Below are 25,495 nucleotides of genomic sequence, written 5' to 3' on the forward strand. Positions count from 1 at the left end.
TTAAGAGCACTGGCTACTCTTGCAAATGACCCATGTTCAATTCCTAGCACCCACATGGTGGATAACAATCATCTGTAACTCCAGTTCCAGGAGATTTGATGCCCTGTTCTGGCCTCTGAGGGCACTTTGCACACATGATACACATACATATATACAGGTGTTCACACACGCATGCACGTGTGCACACACACACACTAAATAAATAAATAAATCTTTTTAAAAAAGATGTAAAGAAAAAAAAAGGGCAAGAGAACCAAGAAGGCACCCACCAGATCCAACAAAACAAAAACCCTAATACTAATAAGAGAGGAAGAAAGAACTAGCAATAAACCACCTAACTAGAATAATCAGCGAAACTATAGAAAATAGCAAACCCCTCTTAATAACAAATGGCCTCAGGCTGGGCATGGTGGCACATGGCTTTAATCCCAGGCAGAGGCAGACAGATGGATCTCTATGAGATTACGGCCAGCCTGGTCTACATAGTGAGTTCCAGGAGGACTGGGACTATGGGAGACCCTGTCAAAACAAAACAAAACAAAATAAAACAACAAATGGCCTCAGTTCACCACTTAAGAGATACAGACAAGCTGACTGCATCAAAAAAACAAGCTCCAGAGGCTGAAGAGATGGCTCAGCGGTTAAGAACACTGGTTGTTCTTGCAGAAGACCTGAGTTCAAATCCCAGCACCCACACGGCAGCTAACAACTGTCCATAACTCCAGTTCCAGGGGATCTGACAGTCCCTTCTGACCTCCGTGACCACTGCACAACACAGATTCACTTACCTACATGCAGGCAATACATGCATACACATAAAATTAATAATCTTTTTTTTAAAAAAAAGTTATCAAGGCCAGCCTGGTCTACATAGTGAGTTCCAGGACGGCTGGGGCTACAGGGAGACCCTGTCTCAAAAAGACAGAAAAAAAAAAAAGTTATCCTCGGGGCTGGGGAGATGGCTCAGTGGTTAAGAACACTGACTGTTCTTGCAGAAGACCCACGTTTGAATCCCAGCACCCACATGGCAGCTAACAACTGTCAGTAACTCCAGTTCCAAGTGATCCAACAGCCTCTTTTGTCCTCCGCTGGCACTGCACAACACAGATGCACTTACCTACATGCAGGCAATACATGCATACACATAAAATAAAAATAAATAAAATTTTTTTTAAAAAAGTTATCCTTGGGGGAAAAAAAAAAAAAACAGAAAACAAGCTCCAACTGTCCATTGTCTCCAGGAAACACCCCACTGTCAAACACACAAATCAAAAGTCAAAAGATGTATCCTACCAACCAAATGGAAGCTAAAACAAGTTATTCTGGTATGTAGCACGATAGATGTCAAAGCAAAACTAATCAGAAGGACAATAAAAGTCACTATATATTAATACAAGGGAAGAACCATCAAGAAGACATAACAATTTTAAATATTTATGCAACTAATGTTGGGGATCCTAATTTCATAAAGCAAACACAAAAAGACAAAAAAGTCAGACAGTAACAGAGGGCAGCTTCGATACTCTAGTCTCAGCTTTAGATAGAGTTCAAAACTAAAAGCAACAACAAAAAAACTTTACAGCTAAACTATACCATAAATAATTAGAATTAACAAACAACTACATTGTATTCATTCCAACAGATAGGGAATATATATTCTTCTTTGTTCCACAAAACATTCTCTAAAATTCATTATATCATAGGTCACAAAGCAAGCCTTAACAAATACTTCCTTGTATCTTATAGGATTACAGTGGAATAAAACCAGAAATCAAGAGTAAGTGAGGCCAGAGAGATGGCTCAGTGGGCAAAGATGCTTGCTCCTGGCAACCTGAGTAAGATCTTCAGAACCCACAGCAAGGTAGAAGGAGAGAAATGACACCACAAAGTTGTCCTCTGACCTCCGAACATGCTTCCTGTCCTACAATAATTATAAAGTAAGAAAAACCACCAAGACCACACAAGTACTTGGAGACTGAACTCTTGAATGAACAATGGGTCATTGAAGATATCAGAAAGGAAATTTTAAAATTCCTACAAAATGAAAATGACAGTACAAGTTACCAGAAACTTTGTGAATATAGCCAAGGCAGTTCTAAGAGGCAATTTGTAAGTGCTTGTGTTAAACAACAACAAGAAGAGACTGGAAATAAACAGCCTAATCATGCACCCCAAGGTCCTAAAAAACAGGGAAAAACAAAACCCAAATGCAACACAAGAAACAATAAGATCAGAAGAAATATATAAATAAGGAGAAGAGATACAAGAAATGAAGACTGCTAAAAGGACAATGCATAGAAATCAATCACAGAGTTGGTTTTTTGAAAAGATAATCATGATTGACAAAGCTCTATCCAAAATAACCAAAAGAAAAGAGAAGACCCACATTAATGAAATTAGAGATGAAGGGCGATGTTACAATCACCTCCAATGAATTCCAGAGAACCATTAGAAAATGTATTTAAAAACCTATATTCCCTACTCTGGTTTCTCTTAAGTCATGTAAATCTTTCGTCTTTTACTAAAAATTTCCATGGAGAGGAACAACAACAATAAAACCTATATCCCCATATACTGGAAAAATCTAGCAGAAAGAGATACATTTCTAAACACATATGACCTACCAACATTAAATCAAGAAGATATAAACAAGCAACAAGATAAAAGTAGTGATTAAGACTCCCCATAAAGTAAAGTCCAGGACAGGGCAAATTTACTGCTGAATTCTACCAAACTTTTAAGGAAGAGTTTAAGAGTTTACGCCACAAAGCAGAAATAAAAGGAACACTAACAAGTTACCTCTATGAAGCCAGGACTGTATAGATGGTTCAGTGATTAGGAGCACTTGTTGCTCTTCTAGAGGACCAAGTTTCACTTCCGGGGCAACCACACTGGGTGGCTCACAATTGCCTCTAACTTCAGCACCTGGGGATCTGACACTTCTGGCCTCCAAAGGCAACAGTACTCACATGCTCATACATATACCCCCACACTGTCACACATATATACACATAAAAATAAAAATAAATCTGGGTGTGGTGATGCACACCTTTAGTCCCAGCACTTAAGGAGGCAGAGGCAGGCAGATCTTTGTGAGACTGAGGCCAGTCTGGTCTACAAAGTAAGTTCTAGGTCAGTTGGAGCTATAGGAGACCCTGTCTCAAAATCACATAAATAATAAATAAATAAATAAATAAATAAATAAATAAATAAACAAATAAACAAATTTCTATGAAGCTACTATTCTTCTGAGACCAAAACACATAAAACCACACCAACAAACTATAAATCACTTCTCCAATGACGCCGAAACAAAAATACCCAGAAACTGAATTCAAGAACATATGAAGATCTCATATCACAGGGATGCAAGGTTGTTTCAACACAGGCAAATCAGTAAACACATACAATATGTAAAGAGACTTAAGAACAGAAATCTCATAATTATCTCAATAGACACAGAAAAAGCATTTGCTGGAGTGCAACCACTCTTCGCGATAAAAGTCTTGAAGAAACTAGGAACAGAAGGAACATATTTCAGCCCAATAAAGACTATATATGAAAAACCTATAGCCAACATTATACCAAATTGAGACAACAAGGGCATTTCTTCTACAATCTGGACTGAGACAAGGTGTACACTCGCTCTACTCTTATTCAATATAATACTAAAAGTCTTAGAATATAGCAAATAAATAAAAGAACTATAAATAGGAAAGGAAGAAGTCAAATTATTTATTTATAGATGATGACATGATCCTGAACTTAAAAGGCCCCAAAGACTCCATCAGAAGATTCACAGATCTGGTAAAACATATTCAGCAAAGTAGCTGGACAAGCTATCAACATAAAAAATCAGTAGCTTTTCTTTTAAAAATATTTATTTATTTATTATTTATTTATTTATTTACATGTGTGGAGGAAAAATGACAACTTTTGAGTTGGTTCTTTCCTTCTACCACGTGGGTCCGGAGATTAAACTCAGGCTTGGAGGCAAGCACCTTCATCCAGTGAGACATCTCACTGGCCCATCATTAGTTCTTCTACACATGAATAACGAACGTGACAAGAAAGAAATGAGGAAAAACATTCCATTCACAATTGCTTCAAAAAACCCAAAGTGAAAGACCTCAACAATGAAAACTTTAAAAAAAACTGAAGAAAGAAATTGAAAAAGAAACCAGAAAATGCAATTTCCATGTTCACAGATCAGCAAATATTATGAAAGTACTGAAAATAATCTACATATTCAATGCAATTCCCATCAAAATCACAATGAAATTCTTCACAGAACTAGCAAAACAATCCTAATTTTGTGTGTGTGTATATCTTTTCCAGGTTGGCCTCAATCTCACAGAGATCCATCCACACCTGCCTCTACCTCCTGAGTGCTGGGATTAAAGGTGTGTACAACCTCACCCAACTCAACACCTAATTTTTGACAAAGGTCTGACAAAGGTGTAAAAAAAACCCAAAAACATACATTGTTAAAAAGATCTTTTTCAACAAATAATGCTGGGAAAACTATATATTTGCATGTAGAAGAATGAAACTAGATCCCTATCTCTCACCCTACACAAAGAAGAATTCAGAGATCTTTTAAAACTAAAAGAAAACATATGCATTTCAAGATAAAGGCACAGGCAAAAGCTTTCTTTTTTAGAAAGACTCTAATAGCAAAGAAAATAACCCCAAGAACTGAAAAAATGGGATTATATGAAATTAACAAAACTCCTGCATAGCAAACAATCACTAGAATGAAAAAACAGCATATAAAATAGGGGGAAAAATCTTTGCCAACCACACATTATATAAAGGGTTAATATCTAGAATAAAGAAACGCAAAAATTAAACACCAACCCCCGCAAATCTTCCAATCAATAAATGAGCTAATAAACTGTTAAGACAGTTCTCAAAAGCAGCAACACAAATGCTCAATAAATATTTGAAAAGGTGTTCAATATGTCTAGCCATAAGGGAAATGCAAATTAAAACTATTCTGAGAGTCTGTCTCATGTCAGTCAAAATGATGAACATAAAGAAAACAAATAATGGCAAGGAATTAGAGAAAGATGAATCTTTATACACTGCTGATGAGGGTGTGAACAGTTTTCCTAGCACTATTTGTTGAAGAGGCTCTTTTTAAGAATGTTTGGTTTTTATACTTTGCCAAAAATTAGGTGACTATAGCTGTGTGGGTTTTGCTCTGGGCACTCTATTCTCTTCAAATGGTCTATAGGTTTGCAGATACAAATCAGTATGGAGGTTCTCAGAAAACAAAAAAATAGAGCTACCACATGATCCAGCTATAACACTCCTGGGTATAGCTGGGTATAACCAGAAGGAAGCTAAGTTACCTTGTCACAGAGATACTTGCATATCCATGTTTATTACTGCACTGTTCTCAACAGCTAAGAAATGGAACTAGCCTAGATGTCCCTCAATATACACACACACAAAATACAATCATGACAGTTTAAAAATAGAGGTAGCAGTGAGGGTGGCAAAAACTGATCAGATTCATGATATATTCCAAGGAAGACTCAATAGAGATTTCCTAACAGATTGGCTGTGGTATATGATAGAAAGAGAAAAGTCAGCGATAACAGCACAAAGTAAAGTAAGTAGAGAGATTAGAAAGAATTAACTGAGACAGGAAAGACTAAAGGAGGACAGGTTTAGGGTGGGGAAAGGTCTGGAATTTAATTTTGGACATATTTAGTTCAAAATCCCTGGGTGACATCCAAATATAAACACCAAGCCTGTACCATAGGTTCTCACTCTGACTGCTTATCACAGCCAAAATTAAATGTTAAAGTAATAGCAGCTCAAAAGCCGTAAGTTCAAAGGAAAGGGGACTTTGGAGGCCAGTGCACTAAAACATAAGAGGCTGCAATCCAACAGCAACAAACAGGAAATACAAAAAAGGAGGCATGCATACTTGAAAAGCAGAGCAATCTAGTCTTATATAAGAGATTTTTAAAAACAAAAAACAGTATTTCAGGCCTCCTAAGGCTTCACTATAAGAGTGAAAGAATATAAAAATAGCATTAATAATAAAAAGAATTGAAAATTTTATTCAGAAAACATTTTTAATAAAGACAGGTAAAGCAAAATATACTTTCTCAATCACAAAAAAAAAAGGATTCCTACAAAGAATTATTCTAAATGTATTGGAAAATGTTTTACATGGCACCTTATTCTCTAAACAACAAAATAAAAGCAAAATAGGCACTACTATAAAATATTCCAGTTTCAGGGCTGGAGAGATGGCTCAGCAGTTAAGTACTGAATATTCTTGCAGAGGACCCAGTTTGACTCCCAGCATACACATGGCAGGTAACAACTATCCACAACTCCAGTTCCAGGGAAATCCAACGCCCTCTTCTGACTCTGTGGGCATTTGCACAACATGGGTGCACCTACCTACATGTAGGCAATACACTCATACACATAAAATAAAAAATTTTAAAAATCTATTACATAAAATATTTATTTATTGTATGTACATACACTGTGTGCATGTGGATGCATGTGTGCGATAGAGAACAATTTGCAGGAGTCAGTTCTATTCTTCTACCACACGGGTCCTGGGGATTGAACTCAGGTTGTCAGAGTTGGTGGTGGGTACTTTTACCTTCTTACCATCTTACTAGGCCTACAGTTTAAATTTAAATGAAAACCATGCCATACATACATATATATGTGTATGTGTGTATACACACACACACACACACACACACACACACACACATCAGAAATCAATTAAAGCATTAAGCATTAGTAAATTATCCAGAAATACATAGCAAAGAAAAAACAACTTTTAGCACTTTCTACACATTCATACTAAGAGCTGAATATTTGCTTAATATCAAGGACAGCTAACATTCAAAGATACTAGTCCCTAGAACACAGCAACATGTTAAAAATTAACTGGTTAAACAGAATTTTTTAAAAATTACATTGTGTGTGCGTGCGTGTGTATGTCATGTGTAAGTCAGAGGACATCTTATAGGAGTTTGGGAGTTGGATTCTCTGCTTCTACCATGAGTACCAGGGATCAAACTTCAGTTGTCAACTTGGTGGCTAACACCTTTACCTGATAAGCTACTATGCCAACCTGAATTCATTTTATTATATCCATGCAACACACACAAAAAAATCTTCTTCCTAAAGTAAAAAGCTGAGACAAAGTATGTCTTCCTCTAGAACACGTGCCCAAATCCTAAAGAAAGCTCCCTAAATCTAAGACAGCTGTAAAAGAGCTCCTGAAGTCAGTGTTCCTTTCCTCTCAGCTCCCAGGCTTTCTCCGGAATTTCCAATTTTTAATAAGTGCACATCAGCAAACTGGCCTATGGGATGGAAAGAGGTGGAAGAGCACACAGGTCCTTCTATTTGCAGGTTTCTATTGGCAGGTGTGCTAAGAAATTATGGCTGAAAGTCCAAGACCATAAAAACACAACAGATTATGATTCATAGACATAATGCAATTCAGGATGTTAATTTAAGCAACTATGCGTCAGTTCAAATCAGAAAATATTTACAGGGTATCAGCTAGGCACCCACACTTCAAGATTCCCAGGCTCTAATGACATGAATAATATAAAAACTATTTATAAAACAATTTCTTTAAGTAAAACACTCAAGTGCAAGTAGTCTGATTTCAGGAGTAGACTAAAGAACAAATGGAGCACTTGACAGCCCCTTAACAACTGAGATTACACAATGCCCCATTAACAGCTCGATAGTGCCCTAGCCCTTGCCATTCTGGATAATACCAGCAATGGAGAAATTCTTCCCAAGGCACTGTGCAATGGACAGGTAAACTCACAAGAGAATATTATTTAACTGTAACAGAGGAATATACTCAGTGTCTTGGATAAGGGTGGAGTGTCAGTCCTTAAGAAGTAAGTCACTGCACAGTATAAATTGAGCTAAGATGTTATATTCTGAAAAAAACTGCCTTGGTTTGCTGAGTGAGAACTATACAAGGTGAAAAGGAAAGGCATCATTCTACACAAAACTGGTCATCTAGTGGGCCTGCATTATTAGCTGAACATGTATCATGTTCTGCTGTCTTCAGTGCTAGACATGCAATATACAAGAAGAAAATAAATCAGAGTAACAGAAGAATTGTTCATATATTTAATAAAGTAGGTTTCAGATAGCTGGTCTCAGGTCTCATTTAACCTGGGAGTAAAATTAATTATTAAAAGCAGGGAGCCATACAAAGATTCAAGAGGAAAGGATTCTAGTAAGAAAGATTAACAAATATAAAGGTCTGAAATATAATCAACCCTGGCCAGTGTATATGGAACAGGAATACAGAAGAGAGGTAGGAAACCCAGCCAGACGTAGTTACTTTGAGATGTTAATCGCAAATTTGTTTTCTCTGTTCTTAGGATGTAACTAGTCTGCACCTCCTAGCTTCCCCTGAAGTCAAGTAGATCTTGTGACTGAAATCTGGACAATGAGATAAGGGCCAAAATAAAAAAACAATATGGGTATTTTGACTTCTTATATTGTTCTCCCATCTACCCCAATTTTAAGTGTCATTTTCAGAAGTTGCAAAGTAATTATTTTCCACATATCTAAGAAAAGGCTAAAGTTAGATTTGTTATATGCCACATCTTCTACTACATAAATCCTAATTTTCACATATTTCATTCTTTGATTTCTCTAATTTATATAGACGAGTCAAATAACATTTTACCTTTATATTTGCTCTAGGGCCCTAGTATACGATGCAGGTGGTATGGTGAGCATTCTTATTTACTTAGTACCTTTTAGAAGGCAATGAGGTAGTTAGGACTTCCAGGAATATTTTCACCAGAAAGAAGAAAGTAAGCAGACCTTCAATCATTTGGAAATAACACTAATTTACCCACAGTTTTTCAACAAGGTTGGCAAGACATCACTGCATTTAAAATGTACATGTTTGTTCATTGGGAACTTACCTATGTCAATATCAGTAAATCCTTCTGCACTTATTGCATCCATAGTGCTTTTGTCTATTGTGTCTAGACAAAGACTAGCAAGCTGAGGCTCATCAAATAACCGTGCCTAAACACACAAAGAGACAGTTATCTTACTTTCACGGTCTTTCACCTTCAGGCTGTGTACTTCAAAGTAGCTACTATGAAGAGTTCACATCGCTAATTATGTAAAAATACTTATAATTAGAAATGAAAAGCTAAGAATAAAAATGTCTTGCTGGATAATGAATTCATATTATCAACAACAATCCTGTTACTTTTATTTTCATATGTATACATATATACATCACAACCTATTTTCTTATGTACTGGTCAGTGTGCTTCACAGATCTTCTAGATAAGGCAGGCATTATCTCATTTCCATATGGAGGAACAGGTTCAACAAGTATACTGATTTGCCCAAGATCATCTAGCTAGATATGTTAGTCTAGTACTTAAATTTTTAGTTTTATGATCACTAAACTATAGCATCAATTATCAAGAACAATTAAAAAACACAAAGACCAGACTTTTTTCAACATTCCCTGCTGTGACTGGGGGGGTAGGAGAAGGGACTGTAAGAATTTTAGAGCATTATAGCTCCAGGAGCCTTAGCAAAAACTAGGTCTTAATAAGAGAATAAACAAATTGACATGACAGAATAGTACATAACAATGACATAAAGTGATCTACAACTATAAGCAATATGGATGAATTCCACAAAACTAATGATAAGGAAAAGAGGCTCGAGTATACAGTGAACACAAGAGAATATACATGATTTCCAGCCAAGCTAACTTAAGTTTTAAGAAGTCAGAAGCCAAGCTTAAATGTTCTATCAATGTATACAATGTCATTCAAAAACCAAACAAGGAAGGAGAATAGAAGACAAACTCAAGTGAGATTGTTTAAAAAATTGAAAAAGGAGGAATTATAATAAGCATGCTAAGGATTGAGCCCTTATTCTGACCTAGGGTCAATTCTGTTTCAATTTAATGCACAGATATCTACTAAGTACACAAACATGTTCATGCAGGACCACGCAAAAAGTCTGCTGAGAATACCAGAATGCTGAGAGTTAATTAACCACACCAGAAATGGCACCTACAATGTGGCACACCTGGTTGGGTACACATCTGTGCAGGTGAAAGCCTAAGGCAGAGGATGGGTTCAAGTGCCTTCCTCCATCACCTTATTTTTCAAAACAGGGTCTCTCATCTGAACCTGAAGCTTGCCATTTCAGTCAGGCTGGCAGGCTAGTGAAATCCCAGAATCTACTCCTCAGTGCCCCCCAATACTGGACTGACAGTCATGCACTGCTATGACCAGCTTTCACATGGGTGCTGGGGATTTGAATTCATATCCTCTTGCTTTTACAACAAGTACTCTTACCCACTGAGTCATCTCACTGAACAAATGCTCTCCTTGGATTATACATGGAGCTTGTCTATATTAATTTGCTTTGTCAATTTGTTAATTTTAGCTTTAAATAATATAATATTAACTCTACTTCCTGTAATTTTCCCTTAAAATTTGGAATTTTAAATTTACACACATGCGCATAACAAAAACAAAACAAAACAGGGGCTAGAGAGATGGCTCAGCAGTTAAGAGCACTGACCTTGCAGAGGACCCAGGTTCGATTCCCAGCACCCACATGGTGGCTACGAACCGTCTTTAACTCCAGTTCCAGGGGAATCCGAAACCCTCTTCTGACCTCCACAGCACCGCACGACACAGGTGCACTCACAAACATACAAGCAACATACTCATACACATAAAAATAATAGCCAGGCGTGGTGGCACATGCCTTTAATCCCAGCACTTGGGAGGCAGAGGCAGGCAGATCTCTGTGAGTTCAAGGCCAGCCTGGTCTACATAGCGAGTTCCAGGTCAGCTGGGGCTACAGGGAGACCCTGTCTCAAAAAGACCAAAAATAATAATAAAAAAATATTTTTAAAAACACAAAATAAAACAAAATCAAACAAAAACCTCAATATATCCTTTTATGTCTTGCTGGATAATGAATTCACTTTTAGATTATCTATCTAAAAGCTACCTAACACCTTGCTTCATTTGTTTATTCTCTCTCCCTCCATACATGCAAGCTTACACATATAGATATATTGGGGGGGTGGGGGCGAACCACTTTAAGAGTAAGCTGCAGACACTGTGGGCTTTTAAATTTCCTAAGAGTAAGGATATTCTTTTATGTAACTACAGTAATTAACTGTGGTAAATTCAACATTAATATACTATTTACTAATTTGTTGGTTATACTTTATTTCTAACTTTGACTGAATCATATTTTTATAACATTTTTCTTCTGGTCCAGAGTCCAATCTATAATCATTATTCATAATACATTTTTAAAGAAATTTAGTACATATTTATGTATGTATGTATGTATTTATTTATAATGTGAAAATCTATTATCAACAGGTATTTTAATTAGCCAATCCAACTATATTTTATTTGGTATTCATACAAAAAATTAATCTTCCAAGATAGGAAAAATAACTTTTTGTAAAATTATTTTATTTGTGGTAGCAACTATCTTTAGATGACATAGGCAATATTATTTTTTATGGAATCTACTGCTGCTACTTAGAGTAAAATAAATTTCTCCCAAATGTAGCACTATCCCTGGTAATACTTCACAAAAAGTGTTCTTTGTATACATCATGCTGGTAGAGTATGCTACCTCTTTGTTTTAGAGTGAACTTCCTTAGACTCAAGTAAATGAGCAGGCTTACTTTAAATCACTTTTAGGACAGGAACAAGTTCACATGACTCAGTGTTGGCCTGGTTCTCAGATCAACAAGACAGTGAAAGTTTTTCCTTTTTAATTTATTTTTATTCTGTGTGCGTGAGTGTTTTGCCTACCTGTATGTGCACCCATGCATGTAATACCCATGGAGGTCATGAGATGGAGTCATAAGAGGTCTGTGCTAGGCATGGATTAGGTCTCAGGGGATGGGATGGGGTGGGCAGCAACAGAGGCAGAGAGCTGAAACAGTTTAGTGAAAGCCATATGACAAGTAAGTGCTATTTTCGTGATTTTTTTTTTTTTTTTTTGTCGTCTTTTTGAGACGGGGTCTCCCTGTAGCCCCAGCTGTCCTGGAACTCACTATGTAGACCACGCTGGCCTCGAACTCACAAAGATCTGCCTGCCTCTGCCTCCCAAGTGCTGGGATTAAAGGTGTGCGCCACCATGCCTGGCCTTTTCCTGCTTCTTTAAAAAAAATTTTATTTATTTTTATTTTATGTGTATGCATGTATTGCCTGCATGTAGGTAAATGCACCCATGTTGTGTAATGCCCACAGAGGACAGAAGAGGCTATCGAATCCCCTGGAACTGGAGTTACAGAGAGTTGTTAGCTGCCATGTGCGTGCCGGGATTCAAACCCAGGTCTTCTGCAAGAACAGCCAGTGTTCTCAACTGCTGAGCCATCTCTCCAGCCCCCTGCTATTTTTTTTTAACAAAATATTTTATTATTTTTATTTTATGTGTATGAGTATACTGCCTGCATATATGTGAGTGCACCTGTGTTGTGCAATTCCCAAGAAAGCAGAAGAGGGCACCCCCTGGAACTGGAGTTGCCAACCATTGTTAGCTGCCATGTGAGTGCTGGGAACTGAAGCCAGGATCCTCTGCAAGAGCAACCAGTGCTCTTAAGCACTGAGCCATCTCTCCAGTCCCAGTTTTTTAGTTCCTTAATGGTGCAAAGTACATTTTTACCATGAGTAACACTTCATAAAGTTATAATAAGGACTAAATGAATTAGCATATTATAAAATGCTGAGAATGGTGCCTGGCACACAGCCATCATCCAATACATTTCATTATTATTAGCTTATTCTCTGGCATATATGGATTTCTGCAATTCTGTCCAAATAGAGGTGACATCAGCAAGGTCTTTCTTCTACTACAAATCTCTAAAAGTTTTTTATTAAGGCACCTGACATTTTCTACATGACAGAATGAACAATGAAGTGGAAAGATGAGCTCTGGATCTTGGCATCACTTATTATGGGATTTAGGGCAGGCAGTTAATTTGTGCAGATTTTAATTTCTCATTTGTAAAATAAGAGCTGACCTAGAAGTCATCAGTGATTATTTCTAGTACTAAAATTCAACAGGACTACAGTTCTTTTGTTTTGTTTCAGACAGGTCTTATCATGTTGCCCAGGATAGTCTCAAACTTCTGAGCTCAAAGTGATCCTCCTGCCTCAGCCTCCTGAGTGATGGGACTACAGGCATGTGCCGCTATGTCAGGCAGGATTATATTTTATCAACTCAGAATTTTACAAACAATTCATACAAAAGCATTATAATACTGTCTAAAATGAGTAATAATTTATTTTTATCTAAAGAAGCCTAGATTATAGACATTTAACAAATGTCAAATATATGTTAAGGATGGTTTAATGGTCCTTTGGGGTGTTCAATTTATTTAAAAAAAAATCATCAGACTGCACACTTACAATATGTGGTCTTTTCTATAAGGACACTGTACTTAATGTGAATGAATATTTCATACGAACCTAAAATTCTAATTGCTCTAGGAAGGAGTCAGGAAGCTTCCAGGTGTGGGTAGAGAAATAAAAGGCAATCTTGGAACTTTTCTAAATTTGAAATACTCAATCTTTATTTCAGATCCAGCAATAAATTGAGAATGGAGATGTATCATACTCATTTCACTATATCATACTCTCAGTCACAGCAAGAACAATGGATCGCAATCCCATCTCCAATCCTAGACAGCTCTCTAATGTAATAGTCCATCACCCCCATTTACATAAGGCTTCAGTTTCTTTAGCTATGACTCATCATTATATTAATTTGCATTTCTAGTCTAAAATCTTATGAATTTGTTATTTTCCTGAATGGTACCACAAAAATTACTCCAAATACTTTAAAATAATGATCTAGAATTCTCTAGGAGATAATAAATATTCACATATAATTATGCTTATACTTAATTTTTAAGCTACAACAAGATATACCTTAGCTACATTTACTTACCTGAGTAAGCAACATAAAGGCATTATCTGCCCTAAGATGTTTGGTGAGAAATTCTACACAATGTGCTTCCAGGGCAGGAACTGCATATTTCTTAGCGGTATAAAGAGTGGTCATAACTGTTTCTGGACCAATTTGAACTTCATCTGAATATAGAAATCTGGAAAGCAATTGAGAAATTTGCACAGATGACCAGCACTGTTTCAGACAAGCAATCCATTAAAACTAAACCTTGAAGAAATGTTTTAAAATATGAGCAAGCAAAAAATGCCCGAAACCTGCATCAAATTGTACAGATTATGGAGCACATGTACAAATATCATATTCCTATTCCTGAGTAGGAAGTGTCTCCATTCTATAGAGGTTAAAGTAATGATCAGGAGACAAAATACACAAACATCAGATCTTGAGTTCTTTTCAGGACCCCATAGCTACTGACAACAGTGGTTCACTAATTTCTCCCTCATGAAAGGACAATCCCTTTTTTTTTTTTTTTTTTTTTTTTTTGAGACAGGGTCTCCCTGTAGCCCCAGCTGTCCTGGATTCACCATGGAGACCAGGCTGGCCTCGAACTCACAGAGATCTGCCTGCCTCTGCCTCCTGAGTGCTGGGATTAAAGGCGTGTGCCACCATGCCCGGCTCAGGACAATCACTCTTTAAAAAAATCTACGGTTAGCTAAGACTACATCTCTAAATGTTGAGGCATTAATTTATTTCTTGATAGCAGAACCTTCCTATTCTGGGTATTTTTAAACCTTTGTTATCCCAGAATTAGCACAGATTAGAGGGCTGGAAATTTAGAAGAATAAAGTTGGCCCATATCTACAGGTTCCACATCTATGGATTCAACCAAATAGATATCAACAATATATGTAAAAAAAAAAAAAGTAGATGAAGAAATTGCATAGGTTTAAGCCAGCACTGTCATTTACTTGCTATGTAGCTTTGAAGCAAATGATCACGTGAATCTCCAAAAAGATGAAAATAACTACCTATTTGTAATATTGTGGTGAGAATTAAGATGTTAAAATAAAGCATTTTCAATAGAGCCTGACAAAAAAATTAACCTGAGCAAATGTTAGCTGTTTACTAATTATGTGATCTCATTTTTGTTGAAATTTTCCTCGCATTTTGGAACTTTTCTTCACTCTTTTCTTCTAGACTTCTTGTTCCCTCCACCCCCACACTCTTTAAATGTCTAAGAACTGCTTTATTCTTGTTTTCCTCTACAGCATTTTATCTTAGTTTTATCTGTTCCCTGAAATTCTGTGCTTCCATTTGTTTTGATTTTACATATATGTGACAAGTGGCCAATGTGTCCAAGTTCAGGATGGTAGTAGCTGGTCTATTTCCAGGTGAAACCATTTTGAAAACGGGAAGGTTGGGTTGGATGTTGAGAGTACGTGGAAAGCTTGTTGATCAGCACCTTGCCTTCTCAAGGGAAGCAGCCTTGAGATCAATGCCATTCTGAGAGCTTTACCCAAAGGTTCCAAAACCATCCCAGCAGTTCTACTTGTTGACATAGTTTGCTCAAATTAGTTTTTTTTAAAAAAAAAAGAGCCTTCAGTTTTCAGTTGTCATCAGCACTTCATCAAGGGATGGTCTGTAAGGAAGCTTTAAATTTAAGACCAGGTCTCTCTGTAGCCCCAGCTGGCCTGGAACTCGCTATGTAGACTAGGCTAGTCTTAAACTCAGCGATCTGTCTGCCTCTGCCTCTGCCTCCCAAGTGCTGGGAATAACCACCATGCCCGGCCTAGTTTCTGTTTTAGCACTTCTTTTTTCTTTCCCACTCTCTCTATAGGCTAGCACGCGCTGGGCTCTCAGGGTCCCAGCGCGCACTCCTGGGCAGTGAAAGTTCGTCCGCTACTGAGGTCTACTCAGTTGATCCCATCCCTATTTCACCCATATACCTTCCTCAGGATGTGAGGTCCACTGGCCACTTGGACCACATGGGAAGCGTACGAGGAACGGCGAAAGCCAGGGTGTGTGTGAGTCGGCGACGGAGGAATAGCGCCCCCCGGGGAGACTGGATCACAGGATTTAGTGTTACAGCTCAAGACAAGTGACTCAGCTCAGATCTCAGTGATTCAGCTCCAGCTCCAACTTTATTGGGGTAAAACTAGGACTATTTATAGTGTAGAGACAGCAGAAGAAGCCTTAGCTGATAGGTACTTTTAGGATGCCTCATTTACATAGGGCGGTGGGCTTCTATCAGGCTATCAGACAACGCCTGATTAAAAACCTGGTAGCTCCTGTGCCGGAGGGCATGTATTTGTGGCGAGCACTTTAAAAGAAGAGTCAGGGAGGATGCCAGGAAGGCACTCTGCTATGAAAGGAACCTGCAGCACATGGTTTCCGAGCTATCTGGACATGAAGAGATTTCTACTTTGCATAACAGAGGACCCCAACATCTCTCCACTATCAACTCCTAGTCTAGACCTGGTTGGGGTTTTGCCAAGAACAGCAGCTCCCTCCCCTCTCCTCTGCAGCTCCTCCTGCTCTGTCCAGATTCTGGGATCCAGACTCAGCCACTCTATTTCATCTATAAAGCTTCTAACTGCATTGTCTGCCTGCTACAGCATGGCCATTTCAAACCCTCAATCTTTTCTCTGGGATATGTATATTGTTGTTCATATTTTTTTTTATGTCTTTCACACATTTAAAAAAATATTTTATTTTTATTTTATGTGTATGAGTGTATTGCCTGCATGTATGTGAGTGCACCCATGTTGTGCAATGCCGCGGAGGTCAGAAGAGGGCGTCGGATTCCCTGGAACTGGAGTTAAGGACGGTTCATAGCTGCCATGTGTGTGCTGGGAATCGAACCCAGGTCCTCTGCAAGAGGACCTCTTAACCGCTGAGCCATCTCTCCAGCCTCAGTCTTTCACACTTTTTACAAAATATTTTTTTATTTTTAGGCTGGGTGTGGTGGTGCATGCCTTTAATCTCAGCATTCAGGAGGCAGAGGCAGGCAGATCTCTATGAGTTCCAGGCCAGCTGGGACTACAGAGAGCCCCTATCTCAAGAAGACCAAAAAAAAAAATTATTTATTAATTTTTTTATGTGTATGAAAGTATTGCCTTACACGTAGGTAGATGCACCCACGCCGTGCAATGCTCACAGAAGTCAGAAAAGAGCATTGGATCCCCTAGGGATAGTTATTAGTCGCCATGTGGGTGCTGGGATCTGAACCCGGGTCCTCTGCAAGAGCAACCAAGTGCTCTTAATCACTGAGCCATCTCTCTAGCCCTCTTTTATGCTTCTTAAAAATTATTTTAACTGAGAGAGGTGGGAGAGATAACTCACTGGTTAAGAGCACTTGTTACTCTTTTTTTAATTTATTTTTTTATTGCGCTTTTAAAATGTCATACATTTCTCACTCAAATCCAGACCCTTCCACCATCCATGCCTCCCCCTTTTCCCCCACAGAACCCTATGCACTCTGCCATATTTGCTGAGTCCTATTCATTCAGAGGACCTAGGTTCAGTTCCTAGCTTACATTCTTCTGTAACACCACTTTCAGGGGATCCCTGTCTCCTTTCCTTCCAACCTCCTCCCCTCTCTCAGCACTAGGGTTTAAGGACATGTGCTACCTCACCAGGCCTCCATTCTCTTCTTAAACTAGAAACCTATGAAGATTTTGTTTCAAGGACTAGGCAGTTATTTTTTGTTTTGGTCTTTTTGAGACAGGTCTCCCTGTAGCGCCTGCTGGCCTAGCACTCACTATGTAGACCAGGCTCGCCTCAATCTCAGAGATCAGCCTACCTCTGCCTCCCAAGTGCTGAGACTAAAGGCATGCGTCACCATGCCCGGCAGGACTGGGTAGTTTTTATTTGTATCTTAATACGTATTTTTTAAATTTTCAGGGAAAATTTGTTAGCATGGTAAAACAGAAATATGGAGGCCTTATCACCATTTGCTTTTGCATTTGAAGTATGTCCAAACTTATGGAGACAAATGACACTAAGCTGAAGCACATGGTTCTATGAGAATCTATGGTTGGGTTCTCTAATATAGGGAGACATGGAAAACCTAAGCACATTATAGTTTAAAAAGAAAGAGTATTGTGGGGTTTTTTGTTTGTTTTTAAGAGTATTGTGTTTTTACATTATTCTGCTTGTGACCCTTCACATTCAAATCGCTTTTATTAAGTTCTACTTTGGCATATACTTTTAGCTTCTATATCAAGGAACACTAATACTATATTAAAGAAATTATCTATCTAAAGCCACAGCTTGCAGACATTGTTCATTCTAAGGGACTTCAGTCAGGACATACAGTTCTTAACTGCTCTAGGTATTAGTTATGTATCTCTTAAGCAGTTGGCTTGTTTTTAATCTTAGAAACACTCCAAATTGTAACTAGTCAACCAGGTTTCTTTTTCTGCCTTTGTTGCTGAGATAATTATAATGAAGGCATGGCTTGCCCACAGCATACTCTTTTTTTTTTTTTTTTTTTTTTTTTTTTAAGTTAGCCTCATTCTCAGAGCTATTTTAGTTTTTAATCCTTGGACTTCATATAACACATTTAAAATTCTTTTTTTTTACAAATGCAAGTTAAAAACAAATACCAGATTATAAATAAGGGCTTTTTTCCCCCACTACAGCACCAGGGAACATGTGGACACATTCAAGTTTTAATGAATATATGTGCGCTGGATAGCTTTAACGTCAACTTGACACACCTGGGTTGAGGGAGCATCAGTTGGGGAATTGCCTCTATTGGACTGGCTTGTGGCCATGTCTGAAGGGCATCTTCTTGATGAGCGATGCGGGAGGGCCCAGCCCACTGTGGGTGGTGCCACCCCTGGGCAGGTGGGCCTGTGTTTCATAAAAAAGCAGGCTGAGCAGGGGCTAGGGGAGCAAGCCAGTAAGCAGCATTCCTCCAAGGCCTGTGCTCCAGCTCCTGTATCAAGGTTCCTGCCCTGAGTTCCTAGCTTGGGCTCCCTGATGAACTGCGACCTGGGAGATGTAAGCTGAATAAATCCTTTCCTCCCCAAGTTGGTATTGGTCAGAGTATTTTGTCACAGCAATGAAGAACAAACTAGGACAATATGTTAATAGACTAGGCACTTGAGGTTTCTATGTAATATCAACAGGGGAGTTATTTTCATTTCTAATAAAAGTTACTAAAAACCCAAGAATCATCTTGCTTATTTCACTTATATACATTCTCTGCATTATAATTAGCAGAATTTCTACTACGTAAAAGCAAACTAAGACTTAAACAATGTGACTTAAACTTTAACATGACAGTACCACAATCCTGTGCATTTTAATTATTAGTATGTTGTATGTGTGGGTGGGAGTTCATGCCACACCTTGCGTGTGGTCAAAGAACAATTGTGTGGAGTTGGTTCTCTCCTACGCATGGGTTGTGGGGCTCAAACTCAGGTTATCAGGCTTGTGTGGCAAGCACTATTAACACAGGCTCAATTCTTTGTATTTTAAAGTTACAACTTAAGTTCCCACATTCCATCTTTAAGGACAAAAGCAAATAAATGATTCTATGTCATCAAACTATGTTTCTTATTTTCTCCCCAAAATCATTTTCCAAAAAGATTTTTTAAAAGGCTATATTTAAGTCTAATTAACTTTTTTTTTTTTTAACATGGGTCTCATGTAGCCAAGTCTCAAGCCTTGAATTCCCAATCCTCCTGCTTCCACCTCCCAAGTGCTGGGGTGATAGGTGTATCTCACCTAGCTAATTAAAAAAAAATTGTTACTGATGTGTGCATGTTCACGTGTGGGTGTGGGCACAACTGTGTGTATGGGTGTGTGTAGAGACCAGAGGACAACCTGAGTTGTCATATCCAGGAAAACCATTCATCTCCTTTGAAGGTCTCTCACTGGCCTGGAGCTCATCAATTATAAGGTGGCTGGCCAGAAAGCCCCAGCCACCACATCTGTCATTTTTATGTGGGTTCTAGGAATCAAGTTCAGGTCCTCATGCTTGTAAGGCTGCTTGTAAGGCAAGTACTTTTCCATCTAAGTCATTCCTCCAGCCCTGTATTAAAATATCTTTAAGCTGCTAAGTGAAGAGTTGACTTTATATTAGGAAAAAACCCTCAAGATCTTAGTATCACAATGATCCATTTTATTCAAAAGCATTTTTTGAGGGCTCATATATATTATTAGACATTGTGATAGATACCAGAGTTATAAATATAGGTAAGATATGTGCCTATAACAAATATGTAGTTTGAAAGTGAAATGTTTAAAAAATACTATCATAACAGACACATTCTTTAGGCACTGATACTTAGCAGCCCCTCTTTTTGCTCAAAAGGCATGGCCCAAGAAATCAAGCTCCTCTGCTGAAGTGACCAGCTAGAGAGGCACAAGGAAAGGAGTTGAGACTACATGAAAGTCATCCCAGAATCTGAGTCAGCCCTCCAAATGACACTAGCCTTAGATGCTATCTAGAACACTGCAAGAAACGATAAAGATACCAAACACACCACCCAAGTGATCCCAATCATCCCACCAGGTGTTGGAGTGGTTTGTTCTGGGGCACCAAGTAACCAAAACATGCCATAAGGGATTAGATAAGCGGTGTACAATTCTGCCTGTGGGGAAAAGGAAATAATTAGTGTCTTTTAGGTAGAAATCCAGTATGGTAAGAATGGAAAGAGGCCTTAGAAAGCAGGCATTAAAATAAAGAAAAGGCTACCAGTAATTATGTTGGGACATTGAGGAGAGGGCCTTGAATACCTGCAAAGTATTCAAACTTCATTCTATAGACAAAAGAAGTCACTAAAAGATTCAGAATAAATCCTTTGGTTATGTGAGTTCTAGAGAGAGAAATGCTAACAGCATGAACAAGGAAGTCTAAAGATACAGGGGAGGGGATCTAAATATCATCAAACTATACTGTATGAAGGTCAAAAAAATTCAATTTTAAAATATAGGAGGAAAAAAAAGTGTAGAATCCCCAGGAGGGGTCCAGAATTGCAAAGTCTATAGAAGAGAAGAATGCCAAACTGTAATTTGAAATAAAAGCCACAAATCACTCCTCTGACTCACCGAAACATGAATAAGAACACACTGGTGCCCCCCCCCAATCTATAGCTTAATCTTGTCAAAACTCATCATGAATTCAGTGTCATTTTACTCAGCTCACAGTGACATTTAACATAGCTAACCACTTTCTATAGCTGACAAAATTTTCCACTCCCTCATTTTTCAAACATGCTCTTTGATTTGATGTTTAGGATACTAGGCTCATGCTTTCCCTTCTCATTCTACTGACAGCTGCCCGCTTCATGCCACGCTTCTTCTCTTCCACTAATTCTCTATGGACTGCCAGATCCCAGGCTCATCCCTGCATCTCTATTCACAATCAACTCCCTCCTCTAAGCTAATCTCATCTGTCAGATCATTTAAATATCATTCATTCTTAACTTTCAAATTATACTCAGGCAGAAGCACTTCTCTAAACTCCAGAGTCCTATCTGTCTATTCTACATTCCTACTAGATTATCTTGAAAGTCCTTCTGATTCTACCTTCAAAATATAACCAGAACCTCTCATCAGGTCCATGCTCTCTCCCTGGTAGCTCACCATCATCTGCCATCTAGGTAGACTACAACAAAAGCCTTTTATTTCATTATCCTATTTCCTGTTTCTGCTTGATCTCCAAATAGCAATCTGTTGAGTTGGGTTTTTTTTTTTTTTTTTCAATGTAAAAATAGGGTCACAGCATTCACATACTGAAAACCCTCCACAAGTTTTTCCTCACATCCCACATGGAACTCAATCCCTGAATGATCCTGCTTGGTTCATCTTTTCACCTACTACCACTTTCCTCTTACTCTGCTCAATCACACTGATATGAGAAACTCAAGGCCTACAACATGCTTTTTTTCTTTCCTTAGAATGTTCCTATTCTCATGGTTTGACCATTTTTCTTCAAAACACTCATCAGTTCTTAATTTATTTTGTCCTAGTTTCCCTTTACTAGATTATTTCCTTCATGAAAGTAGGGACTTACTTGTTCACCACTGTATCCCAAACACTGAAAGGTAAGTTGCACAGGGAGACACAATATTTGTCAAATGCACAAGAATATCATTTAAAAGACAGAGTTCCAAGTGAGCAGTTTCTTAAAGGGTTTGAAACCTAAGTTTATAAGCCTGTTAAATAATGTTAACTAATTTAAGTTGCAAAAACAATAAAAGTATGTCCCAGCTTCCTTACTTTTCCAACTCAGCAGGTTCTATCACATTATCTTTTTATCCCACAATAGTATAAAATCTATGTTTCAAAGCTAATCAAATGCCTAAGTAAAAATTAGTACAGATTATGATTTCAGAATAGAAAAATACCAGAACTTGATGAATACCATGAAAATATTTAATATACCTACAACAGAAAAGGAGAATCCAAATGGCACTTTATATTTTAAGGGCTTTAAAGTTAACCTATTTGTCTATTAAAGACTGATTAGTAGATTCAATGAAAACATGTAATAGGAAACAAAGAGCAAGTATGAAATAGGCCTCTTTGCCCCTACCCACACAATTCTACCTTAGCAATCTCAATACTTTTTCAAAGGGTGCCCAATGTTTTTAGCTTGGTAATTCTCAAATTTAAGTATAAATATCACTTAGAAAAAATATTGAAAATGCTTCAAGATTTCATCTCAAATGATACCAAAAGGAGAGGAAGGCATCTATAAACTTAGCAAACATCCCAGTGGATTACAATGCAGGTGGCCCAAGGATCATCTTGTTATTTGTTTTTATACTTATGTGTGCATATGTATGGGCGGATGTGTGGAGGTCAGAAGACAACTTGTAGGAGTCATTCTCTCCTTCCACCAAGAGGGTTCCAGGACCTGACTCAGGTCTTGGTGACAGGCACCTTCACCCACTGTGTCATCGCTCTGACTCTATCATTTTGAAAGACTTCTAACCTATATAATTTAAACAAGCTATATCCAGTCCTCCTGGTCAACTTTAAAAACACAAATGACCTAGATACTGATCTTGAGGTTGTCCTGCTCCCATCCCCACATACAACTGAATTAAATGCTAGAAAATATAGGAACATATTTGACATTTGTTTCCTTAGCTCCAGATACATGTTTGTTCCATTTCTTTTCACAGTAATCACAATGCATAGAACTCAAAATGTGATTTGTTATAAACATGCCTCATATTACTACATAGTCTTCCTAAACATCACTGTGATTGCATTATATTCCATCAAGTGGCTCTATCACTAAGTACAGAAAGAAAAATCTAAGGGGGTCAAACGATTTTCCAAAGGGGTTCTTGGACCACAAAATATCCCTCAACAGTTATGTGTAAAAATGGGGGTGGCACACACCTTTAATCCCAGCCTTTAATCCCAGCACTTGGGAGGCAGAGGCAGGCAGATCTCTGTGAGTTCAAGGCCAGCCTGGTCTAACATAAGAGTTCCAGGTTACCAAGGGCTAAATAGTGAAACCATGTCTTAAAAAAAAGGTGGGTATAATGGAATGGCAAAAATACTTGTTTTAACTTTCACTTCCTTATTTACTACTAAGGTTAAATATTCTTTAGGGTTTTTTTTCCTATTTATTTATTTTTCCTTTTTTCATTTATTAATGGGACCTACCTGTCTTCTTGGTGAAGCTGAGAATCTTTGTGGACTCCCCTTTCCACTGACCTGCCTGTTTTTTAATATCAGAATTACTCAGCCCTCTAAAACAACAGCTACTTAGGCAGCCAAAACCATCTTGGTATAATGAAACACACATGGTCTTCTGGGAGCTCGGTTTACCTTGGACCAGTTACTTGACTTTTGGGCCTCAGTCCCATTTGTAAAACTGGGATAAACAACACCTACACCTCCCTAACAGGACTGTTGTGATTAAAAACAAATAATGCCAAAGTGCTGCTCCCTTCCATCAAAGAAAATTCATCAGATGTCAATCTAGTACCTTCAGATAATCAAAAGCAAACTCGTAATGCCAGTGGTGTGGTATACTACGGAGCAAATGTGACCTTGTCTGCAGAAACACAAGGCGGGTCAGGTCAGCAACGACTTCTTGTCCTGGGTCTTGACAACTCATACATCTTGACAACTCCTACGTTAGTTAAATTACAAATATGTGAAAGAGCCCGTAGTAAACACCAGCCCTGCCAGGCTCGACTACTGAAGCCTTGCAAGTGGGCAATCGGGCCCACCTGCCCCGGTCTCTATTATGATGACTTAATTCTGCAGCCAGGTGACAATTCCGGTCCCAGCATGTGAGATCGCCCTTCCAGGGGGGCGACTTGACATTCAGCCGGAGCATCCCGGGGCTGGGGAGGCGGCGAGGGAGGCCGGCCCAAGGTCACCCAGGTGGCAGCAGGGCGGCTAATGTCGCCTACCCCCAGGCGGCCTTCCGCGCGCCCGCCCCTCACCTCAGCAGCGCCAGGAAGGCGGCGGGCTCCACGTCCGGCAGCTCGATCTCCGCCGACGTTGTGGCCATGCCGCCGTTGAACATGGCGTCGAAGACCGCGCTGCCCGCCGCCAGTACGAAGCGGTGGGCGGGGATGCGCTGCGGACCCCCGGCGGCCGCGACACCGCGGCCCTTGCCGAGCACGAAGCGCACATCGCTGAGCAGCTCGGAATTGAAGAGGAAGGCGAAGCGCTCCTTCAGCGACGCTTTGGTTGCCTGCCAGTTGTAAAGCGGCTCACGCTGCAGCGGCAGGAGCGGCCCGAGGGCGGACGGCGACGGAGCGGGAGGCGGGGGCTGCTGGGCCGGAGGGCCCAGCTCCGCCTCAGCCCCAGCCGCCTGCTCCCCCGCCGCGGCCGATCCGAGCGAGGCCATCCTCCCGCGGCGCAGCTCAGCTCAGAGAGCGACCGCCCGGTGCGCCGCAGCCATCCCCGAGGCACCGGAGGCCGGCGCCGCCCCCCAGCCTTCCGGGAAAGGCGCTTCCGGCGCGTGCGCGCCCCCGCCTGTTCTGACTGAGCCGCGTCCCGCCCGGCGGCGTTGCTGAGGCGCTGGGCCAAGGTGCTGAGGAGGAGGCCTCTCACCGGTTCCCGCGCGAGGACGCAGCCCTGGCCTCCCGTTGGAGCGGTTCTCGCCACGACTCGGAAGGGCCTGGAGGGCATGGTAAGGGCGTGTACGGGGAAGAGCCACTATGACTCCTCAAAGTGCTGCACCCCAGGCTGGATAATGGCCACGGCCTCTGGAATCCCCTCTAAGGAGACTCGGAACCCCACTGAGGTCCCCCAACGTCTTTAGGTCCCTTACCCCTCTGGCTCTCTCCCGCCTCCCATACGCCCAGATATTTTCTCCAGTTTCCGCCTCTGGTTGAAGACCATCCTGCTAAACCCAGTCCGAGCCCTTGTTTCCAATTCCTACACTGCAAACTAAGCTGGAGTCCGTCCACGCCTTTAATCCCAGCAGTTTGGGAGGCTGAGGCAGGAAGATTGCTGCAAGTTGGAGGCCAGTCTGGGCTACAAAAAGAGAGAGACCTTGTTTATCTCTCCCCCCCAAATGGATAGATGGGTGGAT

At 39.6% G+C, this 25,495-nt stretch overlaps 1 protein-coding gene across 1 annotated transcript in view; it reads right to left on the minus strand.

Annotated features, from left to right (window-relative positions):
- The window catches only part of Btbd1 (BTB domain containing 1), a 41,694-nt gene extending 16,776 nt beyond the window's left edge, over positions 1–24,918 (minus strand). The window contains exons 1-3 of the mRNA XM_008844435.3: positions 24,396–24,918; positions 14,005–14,161; positions 8,958–9,063 (exon numbers count right to left, since the gene is read on the minus strand). Coding sequence (XP_008842657.1) covers positions 8,958–9,063; positions 14,005–14,161; positions 24,396–24,805 — 673 coding nt within the window. The 5' untranslated portion in view covers positions 24,806–24,918. The remainder of the gene's footprint in view (positions 1–8,957; positions 9,064–14,004; positions 14,162–24,395) is intronic.
- Positions 24,919–25,495: the final 577 nt, after the last annotated feature.

This window comes from Nannospalax galili, unplaced genomic scaffold (genome assembly GCF_000622305.1).
Source record: "Nannospalax galili isolate Female #2095 unplaced genomic scaffold, S.galili_v1.0 scaffold902, whole genome shotgun sequence".
Taxonomy (NCBI): Eukaryota; Metazoa; Chordata; class Mammalia; order Rodentia; family Spalacidae; genus Nannospalax; species Nannospalax galili.